General features: G+C 42.5%; 1 protein-coding gene across 7 annotated transcripts in view; it reads right to left on the reverse strand.

Annotated features, from left to right (window-relative positions):
- The window catches only part of rab3gap1 (RAB3 GTPase activating protein subunit 1), a 52,969-nt gene that overhangs the window by 35,179 nt on the left and 5,377 nt on the right, over window positions 1-12,413 (reverse strand). For all 7 annotated transcript variants that reach the window (XR_016115864.1, XR_016115863.1, XM_089003293.1 and 4 more), the window contains 8 exons: window positions 8,289-8,388; window positions 8,089-8,170; window positions 5,770-5,838; window positions 5,236-5,309; window positions 2,319-2,411; window positions 1,598-1,767; window positions 710-802; window positions 243-415 (listed from right to left, as the gene is read on the reverse strand). Coding sequence is in view for 5 of the 7 variants with exons in the window: in XM_089003293.1 (XP_088859419.1) it covers window positions 243-415; window positions 710-802; window positions 1,598-1,767; window positions 2,319-2,411; window positions 5,236-5,309; window positions 5,770-5,838; window positions 8,089-8,170; window positions 8,289-8,388 (854 nt within the window). In the remaining 2 variants the exon portion in view is untranslated. The remainder of the gene's footprint in view (window positions 1-242; window positions 416-709; window positions 803-1,597; window positions 1,768-2,318; window positions 2,412-5,235; window positions 5,310-5,769; window positions 5,839-8,088; window positions 8,171-8,288; window positions 8,389-12,413) is intronic.

The following is a 12,413-nucleotide window of genomic DNA, read 5'->3' on the forward strand; positions in this document are numbered from 1 at the left end:
TATGAGAAAGAAAATAAACAAATAAAAACACAAATTGCAATATATTGCAGATATCTGCTATGTACTGTCGATTTGATACAAAAGGAGAAGTGACCCACACACACAAAATCTCTGCAATGTAGTGGCCACAGTAGTTGGACTGTCATATACAGGTACTGGTAAGTGGGGATGTAGAATGATCGTATTAGGCCAACAGCTCCTAATCAACTGAGGATAATCATGACCCAGCGTGTGACACGCACCCACAGATTTGGTAATTGTTTTCCCAGCGGTATCGCAACTCAAGGACAAACTCCTGCCAGAGGTATGCAACAGCCCGTAGCCCACCATGGTAGAAGTTGATGAGACATACGCAGAGTGCCAGCCGATGGGTCAGACTTTCAACTGGTGCTGACTTCAACTGAATAAAAAGGTCCTGGCGTAGGTGGAAAAAAAAAATTACAGTAGCTGTTAATGCTGATTTCTTTTATAGTCACACCACGTAACATTTATTTTCATCCATCTTTAAATTCATGTTTGACTTTGCTAGCTTCTGAACGTATTTCTAGTTATCATGAATACGGTTATGTTGTTTCCATTTCCATCTTTTACAACAAATGTCTTTCTTTTTTATTAGGAATACCAAAACAAGATCACTCTATACATATACATCAAATTTACTGTATGTGGGTGCATTTAAAGAATGAATAACTGAGTAATATTTACTTACGTCAGTATTTTGATCTTTTGGGCATTTTGCATAGCTATTTGGTTGGGGAGTTTGACTTTCTGTCTTATCCATAGCAGCATCTGGAAAAAGATACTGAGCATGGAAAGTTGGTGGGGGGTTACAGGAGCGGTGGTGAAACACCTTGCAATCAAGAAAGATTTATAGCAACTGATGTAAGTAATAACGTAAATGCAATTAGTTCATGAGAAATACATTTTGTCAATCAGTCATACAAACAATGATCAATTGCAACATATAACAAAATAATTTCAGGGAAAAAATGAAGTCATTTCACACAGAGTTTTAACCTTCAACTTTCAGAATGCTAGAATTCAAATCAATCAAGACGGATTTAGTTGAGTGACAAGTGGCGCGTTTGAACCATTTTGTGCCTAAACCAATTTTACCTTATGTGCACGGAGCACTTATTATTCATTCATTCATTTTCTGAACAGCATGATCCTCATGAGGGTCGCGGGGGTGCCGGAGCCTTTTGCAGCCGTCTTCGGGCACTAGGCGGGGGACACCCTGAATTGGTGGTCAGACAATCGCAGGGCACACAAAGACAAACAACCATCCGCTCTCACACCTAGGGACAATTCGGAGTGTTCAATTAGCCTGCCAAGCAGCTCTTTTTTTTGGAGTGTGGGTGGAAACAAGAGTACCCGGAGAAACCCCACACGGGCCCGTGAACATGCAAACCCCCACACAGAGTGGCCGGAGCAGGATTTAAACCCACAACCATTGCATTGTGAAGTAGGTGTGCTCACCACTCAACTACATTTATTACATTTCTTTCTATTGATCTAAATGTACCTTTACATTTTACTGTCATACTACTGATCGTGTTTAATAACCACAACATTTGAGATATTAAAAAAAGCTTACCTGTAGAATCACATTAAGTTCATCAATGCCAAGTGGGGACTCATCATTATGTCTGTGCCGTTGAATGTGCCTTCGAGCGTTATGCACCATGCTCGAAACAGAGAGTTTGGAGATTGGTACTGGTGCAGTGGGCTCTGTCAGCCTTGAGAGAGCGGAACTGATGTTAGTATCTGTAAAGAAACATAGTTTACAGTCAAATTTCATCGGTGCCATCTTTGCTTTCCAATACATTGATTGATGGGATGTGTGAAGTTGGCATGATCTCCCCGGGCCCGTGTGGGTTTTCCCCGGGTCCTCTGGTTTCCCCCTTCATTCGAAAAACATGCACGACAGGCTAATTGAACACTCCAAATTGTCCCTCGGTGTGAGAGTGAATGGTTCGTCTGTCTCTGTGTGCCCTGTGATTAGGAACCAATTCAGTGTGTCAACTGTGTGTGAATGGTTCGTCTGCCCGAAGACGCTAGGATAGGCTCTAGCACCCCCCGCGACTCTTGTGAGGATAAAGCGGTCGGGCAGATGAATGAATCAGGGGGCACAGAAGCATACCCAACAACACTTTTGATTCAATGTCAGGTCAACCGCTACAACGATTGCATTGCATTAAAATCTCATAAAGGCATTGATTTCCATGGAAAGTACCGGCCGGTATTAGTTTACTTGTTTGGCTTTTATTTTGAAGTTGACCCGCATACTGACAACAGTGAGTATTAAACTCAACAACCTTTTCCCTCCTCCTCAGCTGATCCTCTACCAAGAATCTCTTCTGCTGTCTCCTTTCTGCCCCGTAACTTAAATAAGTCTGTGAGCAAGTCACCTGCAAGAGAAGATGCAAACAGGTCAAACTCTTTTTATGACATTTGTGGACATTTTCTTCCATGAAGGTACAAAGAAGGGGTCTCCAACTTCATCCTCAAGGGATCCAGTCATGCCTGTTTTCCAGCTCTCCCAGGAGCAACACACCAAATCATCACAATCCTTCTAATGCTGCTTCATAGCTGATCACCCGAATCAGGTGTGTTGCAGCTGGGCCAGCTGGAAAACAAGCAGGGCAGTAGCCCTTCAGGCCTGGAGTTCGGCATGCCTGATATACTGTAGAGCAGAGGTCCCCAACCCCCGGGCCGCGGACCGGTACCGGTCCGTGTCATTTGGTACCGGGCCGTGCAGAAAGAGTAAATAATTTACATAAAATGAAAAATTACCAGATTACATCGGTCAATGACTTACTCTTGACGCATGTCAAAACGCTTGTCTAGGTCACGTGATACATACTGTTAAAATTAGCCAATTAGCAAAATGAGTAAAAAACAAACGTCTTATTTTGTTGTATTTATCCGCCAATCCATGAAAATATTGTCTGACATTAAACCGGTCCGTGGCGCAAAAAAAGGTTGGGGACCACTGCTGTAGAGGGGACCACTGCTGTAGAGGGTGCACCACGAGGCACCCAAAGGTCAACTACTCAAGCAAAATAAATAAATAAATAAATAAATAAATAAATTACACAAGTTATGTCCCAATGCCGAAGTTGTGGGTTCGATCCAGGTTCTTCAGGTACTCTGGTTTCATCCCAAATTCCAAAAACATACATTGCAGGTCAATTGAATACTCTACATTGTGAGAATAGTCGTTGATTGTTTCTGTATGGCCTGTAATTTGCTGGTAACCGGTTAGTGGTGTCCCCTGCCTACTGCCCGTATACAGGTGAGTTACGCTCCAGCATGCCCCATGACCCTTGTGAGGATAAAGGTCACAAAATGGATGGATGGATAGATGCTCACAGGCCTTCCCTTGGTTATGAATCATAGCATTCACCACTCAGTGTTTTGCGGGCAGATTGAGCAGCTGACTTTGAGATATCATTAAAGGGGTTTGTCAGCCACACAGGGACAGGCAGTGAGCTAGGCATCTTATTAGCAGGTTTGAAGAAGAATAGCAGTGTCTGAAATAACGTCTGCTCGGACGCCCGGAGCGTGCAACTTTTACGTCGGGCGTAAAACTTACAGAACGCCACCGCCCGGCTGGCCGACAACTTTTCCAAGAAAAAACAAAAACTAAAGATTTATTTTTCCATTCAAACGTTTGCTTTATTCAATAAAGCACATGTTTGAACGAAGATTTCAAAATCGGAATAAATAAATCTTAGTTTGTTTTGGGAATTTCGGTTCGTTTGTCAATTTGCATACTCGGCACAGCAGCCAATCAGCCTGCTTTCTGCTTCCGGACTTTCCAGAGCCTTATAGGAGATGCCAGCGTGACGTCGTTTGTTATGATCACGTGATCGGCCGCTAACTTCTGGCAGGCCAATAGCCAAGTAAACGCAACAGTTGTCAGCGAGTGCGATCATTGTTTTGTAAGCTTATACCTTTTATTTTCAGTTTTGATGAATGAAAGTCTTCGCGTTTTAGTACGATGGTGATATCGTGTGTGGTTGTTGGCTGAACGAACCGTTTTGTGAAAGGATCCGGGTTAAAATATCACCGAATACCGATCGCTGAAGTAAGAAAACAAACCAGTTCGTTTGGCAATTTGCATACTCGGCAAGGCAGCCAATCAGAAGCCACTACTCTGTGCTTCAGACTTTCCCGAGCATTATAGATGCACAGAACCTCAGCCCCAGAAGAAAGATTCAAAATGAGCTAACAAAATGTATGACGCTACAAAACGTAAATTATCACGTGACTGTAAAGTTGTCATGATCTGGTTGGCGACCAACGGGTGGCGCTGTCGGCCCCGCCTGCACCTGCACAGGTGCTGGTCGTTTCCAATTAGTGACATTCAAAAGGACCCTCGGCATGACCATTCGGTGTCGGGTAATTGTTAAATGTCATTGTATGCTGTTGAACACATTGGATGCTGTTGTATGCAATTGTATGCATTGTGTGCAGTGCATTGCGTTTGTTTCATCTTGGCAGACTTTTACTCTTGGTCTTTATTTTGATACTTTGTATTTTTCTGTTTGAAAGATTTTGACATTTTAGATTCTGTGCGTTTTGACTTCATTTTAATACAATTTCTCAAATACAACCTGCTCCTCCCGCCTGCCTGCTTTTTGGGATCCACATTTGTCATCACCACCTTGCAAAACGTGACAAAAGTGTCCTTCAGAGTTTTGAAAGGCACTTAGAAATTAAAGGTATTGTTATCAAAACCATCGTGGAAAGAGGAGTTCACGTGGCTTGTAGCAGACAACACAACATTGCATTGTGCACCATGACGAACAGTGTATGGACAAAGACAACTGGAGCCAAATCTTCAGCCAGGGATATTTACCAGAAATTAAGCAAGGGAGCATTTGTGGTAGGTACATCCTTAATTAAAAAAATCCTTCATACTCTGCAACAATTGGTTTTTTTTTTTTGCGATTTGTCGCATTATCGTGTTTCAAGTTGTGAAAAAAGGGGCAGGCAACTTTATGCCCGGTCAGGCAACTATTCGGAGTTGTCTGCCCAGGTGTCCGCTAACTTGTCATGAGTTTCAGACACTGAAAATAGCCACCAAAAAAACTCATATTTCTTCAGAAATTCGATCATCATTATTCTAAACATAGTATATAATCATATATAGCTGTGGAAAGCTTGAATGATACAAAACCTTTAAATTAATCAGACCATCAACAGGACAACAAGTGAATATCTTACCAAGTAAACACTGAGGATGTTCAACTGTTTTGATCCGGAGTGACCAGTGAGGCGCATGGAGAGGGTCAAGATCACTGTTAAAAATATATTTGATCCAGTTTAACATGATTATTTTATTTAGTTATTTTTGTATAATGAAGTAACAACAAATAAATCACCTCCCCAAATTTCCCTAGCTTTGCTGATGAACATTTGGCAGAAATTGCAGAATCAAAGAACAAAGCCTGGCTTTGAATGTTACATAGTAAGACTTTTTACGAATCCACAAAAAGATGGTGGCAGTCAACAAAGATCAGACATTTTCTTCACATATTTTAATATTAGTATTTGATGTCTCAATGACCATTTGATCAGGATGTCGCCCAGCCTTGCCATGCATATCTCTAACTCGCTCTTTCTCCCTCCCTCCTTTATCCATAATGTGCACTTCTGTCATTGTTACCACAACAAATTTATTACAGTGTGTGGCACATTAAACAATAGTCCCAATGGAGGAAAAAAACAAGTATGTTACAGGTTGATGGACACACTTACCTGTAGACGTCATTGTCCAATACAGTGCCTTCTGTCAACTCAGGCCAAGTGGTTGAAAGATGAAGCTCACTTTAAAAGGAAAAGAAAAACAGCCTTTCACATCGTATCTTATCAAGTTTTCACACAAAGTGAACTCTGTCGTTAGGAGACATGAATGGCTTTAAAGGTTGTCGTGATTTATTACAGGACTTTTTGGGTAGGGCAGGGGTCGGGAACCTATGGCTCGCGAGCCATATACGGCTCTTTTGATGATTTGCATATGACCGATAAAACTAAATACATATTAGCGTTTTTTTCGTCTGTAATTTCCTGTTGAATCCGCAGTTGGCGGAAAGCGCAATTTTGATTGGATGACACTGACCTAGGTTGGCGGAAAGCGCAATTTTGATTGGATTTTTGGCCACGACAATCATCAAGGAGGAGACTGTGCTGAGCGGTTGCGCCTTTCGGCAGCATGAATATGCCAGTACTGTTTTTGAATGGGAGGAATGTCGGAGCCATTTGACTACCATCGCTGGACAGCTCTGGGGCCATTGTGCTTTTTTGCGCCTGTAATGGGCAGCATCTTCACAGCCCCGCTTTGTTCAGTGGAATGGTCAGTGCTGTTGGACAGTCTGCGGTTGGATGGATGCATGGCTTGAGGAGCCCGCGATAAGAAGATAGCAGCGTCAGCGCAGAGCGCCGATGCATATGTGGAACTGTCGCGGCTTGGAATTGAAGCAGATTTATGTGGGACAGGAGATGTGAGACAATGTCTTTTCGTCAATGGATGCTACAGTTTCGTGTTTGCTTTCAACATTTAGCTTGTAGTAGACGTACAAATTCCACCATGACGTCCCTGATCCACTGCTGACATGGATGATTTGATCCTCTCCTCTTTCAACTAGAACTGCTTCATGTCATCACAAAGAGGGTACAGCAAGTCCTGAAGAATGAATGACTCTGTGTCTTTGTGTTGTCATATTTGTTATTTTTTTCAAAAAAAAATTCCCCAAGATGGCGGCGCGTGAACACGCAGCGGCTCCCCTCTCCCGGCAAATTAACATTAAATTATAAGTGCCTTGCATGCTGGGTCCGAGAGGACAGTAATTTCATCTGTGCTGTTGTCATGCATATTAGCATATTTGACAATAAAGCTGACTTTGACTTTGACTTTGACTTGATGATACTGGCCGTCAAGTTGAAACAGGTAAACGCCCGCTTCAATGAGCCCAACGAGTGCACTTCAGCTTAAATGCACCGGAGCATACGCCTTTGAGGAGAGAAAAGTTTCTGATTCTAATTTGCAATGAAACAATAGTATCGATGAAACAGTCGAATGTCAGTGACATTTTAACAAGCCCCATGTTAACGTTAGCATCAATATACATGTACTTCTGCGAGCCGTGTGCAGGCTAGCTAGCAGTAACTTTGCCTACGCGGAACGGAAAACCATTCATGCTAACGGTGAGTAAGTTATTTTAAATAATACATTCTGACATTTTGTTGAAAAGTGGCCGCGCGTGCGTGTGTTTGCGTGCGTGTTTGCATGTGTGTGTGCGCACGTGTGTGTGTGTGTGTGTGTGTGTGTGTGTGTGTGTGTGTGCTCGCACGCCCCGCGATTGTGCGCGCTTGTGTGTGGCTCTCACTGAAAATATTTTGAAATATTTTACTTTTATGGCTCTCTTAGTCAAAAAGGTTCCCGACCCCTGGGGTAGGGTCTCTTCAAAATTGTAGAAAGTTTGCAAAAACATTCAGCGTTTATGATTTACTGTTTGTATTTCTGGTTGTATAACGGCTGACTGGCTATTTGAAAGGTACTTAAAAATGAAATGTATTATTATTATTATTATTATTATTATTATTATTATTATTATTATTATATTGTTATTATCATCACTATCACATCTGGCTCACAGAGTTCAAAGGTTTGAATCTAGGCTCCAGCATTCCAGGGATTTGCATGTTCTCCCTATGCATGCATGGGTTTTCTCCCGGTACTCAGGTTTCCTCACACATTTCTTTTGGTGGTGGCTGTGTTACAGTGTGGGCCAATGTGACCATTCGGTACAGTACTTCACTACACTTGGTGACAACATGCTACTTGAATAAAATTTAAAAACCAGTGATTGTGCCTCTTCATGGACAACACGTGCCTAATTTCATCTTGATAGACGATAGTGCTCCAGATCATCTAGGTCACACCATTTCATTTGATCATCTTAAATAAAGTGGAGCAAAAGCTAAAAAAATAAATTGAAGAAGAGTTTTTCACTTCATAGTATGCAATTCTTGTGATGCGACACCCCCCCCTAAGATATAATGTAAATATAATTTCACCTGATTGTTTCTTCACATGCACCAAATGGAAGTTTGCCAAACTCCTCTACTCCCACCTCACCTCCAAGAAGGTTGTCAAAGTCTGCCAAATATCCACAGAGACCGTCAGACACTGAATTATAGCTATGTAGTAATAATAACTTTCTCTATGAAGCAACATTAAAAAAATGTTTTGAAAGTACTTTCCAATATAAACCTACCGGGAGGCTGCAGGGGCCAAGAATGCTGCTGCCAGTCTTGAAGAATGTAGGTAAAACGGATCGCAACATTGATTGGCGGCAATGGATATATGGTGCATCCCTAAAGAAACGGAGAGAGAAGTGCATTGTGACAAAATTGATAATGTGTGTACTATTCAGACCGAGCTGTCACAAGCAGTTAAAAGCAATATTCAGAAAATTATTTCAGACGCAGGCCAAAGTTGGCCAGACGTGGAGCATCAGCCAAATGCCGCTGATGCACTCAAAGTAAGTGGGGCGAATGCTGGCTTCTGTTGCGCCTGTCTTTGGGCAGCTGACAGGAGACACCCTGAATTGGTTGGCAGCCAATCGCAGGGCACACATAGTCAAACAACCATCGGAGCTAACACTCATTCACACTTCGGGACAATTTAGAACAGAGGTCTCCAACCTCGGTCCTCAAGGAACCTGTCCTGCCCATTTTTCCGGCTCTTCCAGGAGCAATACAACTGATTCAAATAATCAGGATCGTTCTAATGCTGCCTCAGAGCTGGTTGATGAGTTGATCACCCGTTTCAGGTGTGTTGTAGCCTGCCACACATTTTTTGGAATGTGAGAGGAACCTGAAGGACCTGGAGAAAACGCACATACAGTTGTGGTCAAAAGTTTACATACACTTGTGAAGAACGTCTGTGTAAACACTCAGTCGTACAGGAGTGGTCCATCGATGAAAAGGTTTCTTCAGCCCTCATCTGTACTTCTTTGAAGGTGTCGGACATTTCGTTTCTCATCCATGAGGCTTTGTCAGCGAACTAAAATTTTGCTGGTAGCTCTGGCCCTATATATACGTATAGCCCTACTGTTCAGGGGTGGCGGTGCCAGACCTCTGCTATGATACGTCCCTGCTCTAAGGTTGTGGGGAGGAGAGGACTATTCCCTGAGGCTACACTGATTACACTGACTGGCCTGATTGCCCCACTCCCTGGTATCACCTCATCAGCATGACTGAGCCTACATGGTAACAATCTAAGACATCTGTTGTAAGCACTATCCAAATTAAACTAAATCGCTTTGGTGGTCCATGGCGATTTAGTGAAAGGTTTTGCTGTATTATACTTGTGAAGAACATAATGTCATGGCTCTCTCGAGTGTCCAGTTATTTCTACAACTCTGATTTTTCACTGAGAGTGATTGGAACAGATACTTCTTTGTCACTAAAAACATGCATGAAGTTTGGTTCTTTTATGACTATTATGGGTTGACAGAAAAAGGGATCAAATCTGCTGGGTTAAATACATACCGCAACACAAATCAGCAATTTTGGTGACTTAGAAAGTTGTGCCAGCGAAATGGGCTTTCATCATTCTGTGTCATCACAAAGAGGGTACAGCAAGTCCTGAAGAATGAATGTCTCTCTGTGTCTTTGTTTTGTCATATTGTCTCTATGCTGTCATATTATTTGGTATTTAGTTTTTTTTTGTTCTTTTGACTTCAAGACGGCGCCGCGAGAGTGGCTGCCTTTCCAGCAGCTCATGTATTTCGTTTTTCTACTTTCATTCCTTTCATCACTTTGCTGCTGTGAAATGTAAATTTCTCCACTGTGAGACTAATAAAGGCATATCCAATCCAATCCAATAGCATGGCCTCTTAATTTGTTGTGAGTTATTATGAGTGACTCCAGCTGGTGACTTCTCCGAGGCCATTTAAATAGGGCTCATTTGATGCAAACGCCCGCAAACGCTTCAATGGGAAAGTCAAAGGAGCTCAGCATGGATCTGAAAAAGCGAAGCATTGACTTGAACAAGTCAGGAAAGTCACCTGTATAAAGTGCATGTTTTGTCACTGAAGTTTGCTGCTGATCACATGGACAAAGATGCGACCTTCTGGAGGAAAGTTTTGTGGTCAGACGAAACAAAACCCGAGCTGTTTGGCCACATTGCCCAGCAATGTGTTTGGAGAAGAAAAGGTGAGGCCTTTAACCCCAAGTACACCACGCCTACCGTCAAGCACGGTGGTGGTAGTATTATGCTGTGGGGCTGTTTTGCTGTTAATGGACTGGTGCTTTACAGACAGTAAATGGGATAATGAAGATGGAGGATTACGTTCAAATTGTAGATGTGCACATTCCACCATGACGTCCCTGATCCATCGATGAAAAGGACGCTTTGATCCTCTCCTCTTTCATCTTGAACTGCTTCATGTAACAAAGAGGGTACAGAAAGTGCTTTAGAATGAATGACTGTGTCTTTCTTCTTCGTCTTTTCCTTTTGGCTTTTCCCTTCAAAGGGTCGCAGCGGCAAATCAGTGTCTTCCAACTTCAGAGGTTAGATTCACATGTTTGTTTTGGCCAAGATGTTTTGGCCCTTCCAGACACAACCCTCTGTATTTAAGACACTGGCTCATGTCCCCTTGTTGCTACAGAACAAGCAACTCTGTGAACTTAATAAAGATGAAGATGCTCAGTAAAAGGCTCCCAAACACAAAATTGTCATTGGCACAGCAACATTCAAAAAAGCAAAACTATAGCCACCATTTGATGACAATGCTCTGATCTTACTGGGAAATGGGCATCTCTTTCCCTACATTACATCACAAACATGTTGTCATCTCATTTTTTATTTTTTTTTGTTCTTTTGACTTCAAGATGGCGCCGCGAGAGTGGCTGCCTTTCCAGCAGCTCCTGTATTTTGTTTTTCTACTTCTTTCTTTCCTTTCCTCTTCCTTTCATCACTTTGCTGCTGTAAAATTGAAATTTCTCCACCACCACTGTGGCTACCAATTTCTTCCTCTAGACAACTTCTTTTCCTTTCGGCTTTTCCCTTCAGGGCTCGCCACAGCGAATCAGTGTCCTCCATCTAACCCAGTTTTGTGCATCCTCTTCTCTCACACCAGCTACCTTCATGTCCTCTTTGACAACATCCATAAACCTCCTCTTTGGTCTTCCTCTTGGCCTCCTGCCTGGCAGTTCAAGGCTCCCCATCCTTCTCCCGATATAGTCAATCCCTCTCCTCTGGACATGTCCAAACCATCTCAGTCTGGCCTCTCTGACTTTCTACTGCGAGACGAATAAAGGTAAATCCAATCCAATTCAAAATCTTAATGATAACCTAAAGTCATCAGTCCAAATATTGGGTCTTGGGCGCAGTTGGGTGTTCCAACAGGACAATGACCCCAAACACACACCAAAAGTGGTAATGGAATGGCTAAATCAGGCTATAATTAATGTGTTCGAATGACGTTGCCAAAGTCTTGACTTAAACCCCATTGAGAACTTGTGGACAATACTGAAGAAAAAAGTGCATGTCAGAAACCCATCAAATTTAACTGAACTGCATCAATTCTGTCAAGAGGAGTGGTCAAAGATTCAACCAGAAGCATGCCAGAAGCTTGTAGAAGAAAAGAACCTAATTGAAGTGAAATTGGCCAGGGACATGTTGGGGTAATTCGCCATACAAACATCTCTAAAGATCGCTCAGTAATCTTCGTTTACATTTTGAACTTCCTGATACGTCATATCCTGCCTTCCCTTATATGATGTCGCATTTACATTACGTCACATCCTTTCGCGTCACACACTGCGCGTCGTATAAAATGCTCTCCCTTCTAGTTTGTCTCTCTCTCTATCGCCATGCTCTCTCCTGAAGCAGACACTGCGATGCCTCCGCGCTCTCCAAAATTAAACCAACTTTCTGTTCTACACCTGATTTAACCATCCTCTCCCATCAACACCCGTCGAAGCAATGAACCAAGGGCGAACGATCAAAATAATCCAACAGGACATGTTACCAAACATTAGCGCTGCCGTATGTATAATTTTGACCCAGCAGATTTGATCACTTTATTATGTTCACCCATAGTAAAGTCATAACAGAACCAAACTTCATGGATGTTTTTTGTGACAAAAAAGTATCTGTTCCTATCACTCTATCAGAGTTGTAGAAATCACTGGAAACTCAAGAGAGCTGTGACATTATGTTCTTCAAGTGTATGTAAACCTATGACGACATTTGTACAGTAGGCATGGACGAACATGCAAACTCCATACAGGAAGGCCGGAGCAGGAATAGAACCCACAGCCTGTGCACTGTGAGGTCGATGCGCTGACCCCTTGACCACCGGGCCACACTTATCCAAAACAAATAAATA

Source organism: Hippocampus bargibanti, linkage group LG08, assembly GCF_051943395.1.
Source record: "Hippocampus bargibanti isolate YZ-2025 linkage group LG08, ASM5194339v1, whole genome shotgun sequence".
Classification (NCBI taxonomy): Eukaryota; Metazoa; Chordata; class Actinopteri; order Syngnathiformes; family Syngnathidae; genus Hippocampus; species Hippocampus bargibanti.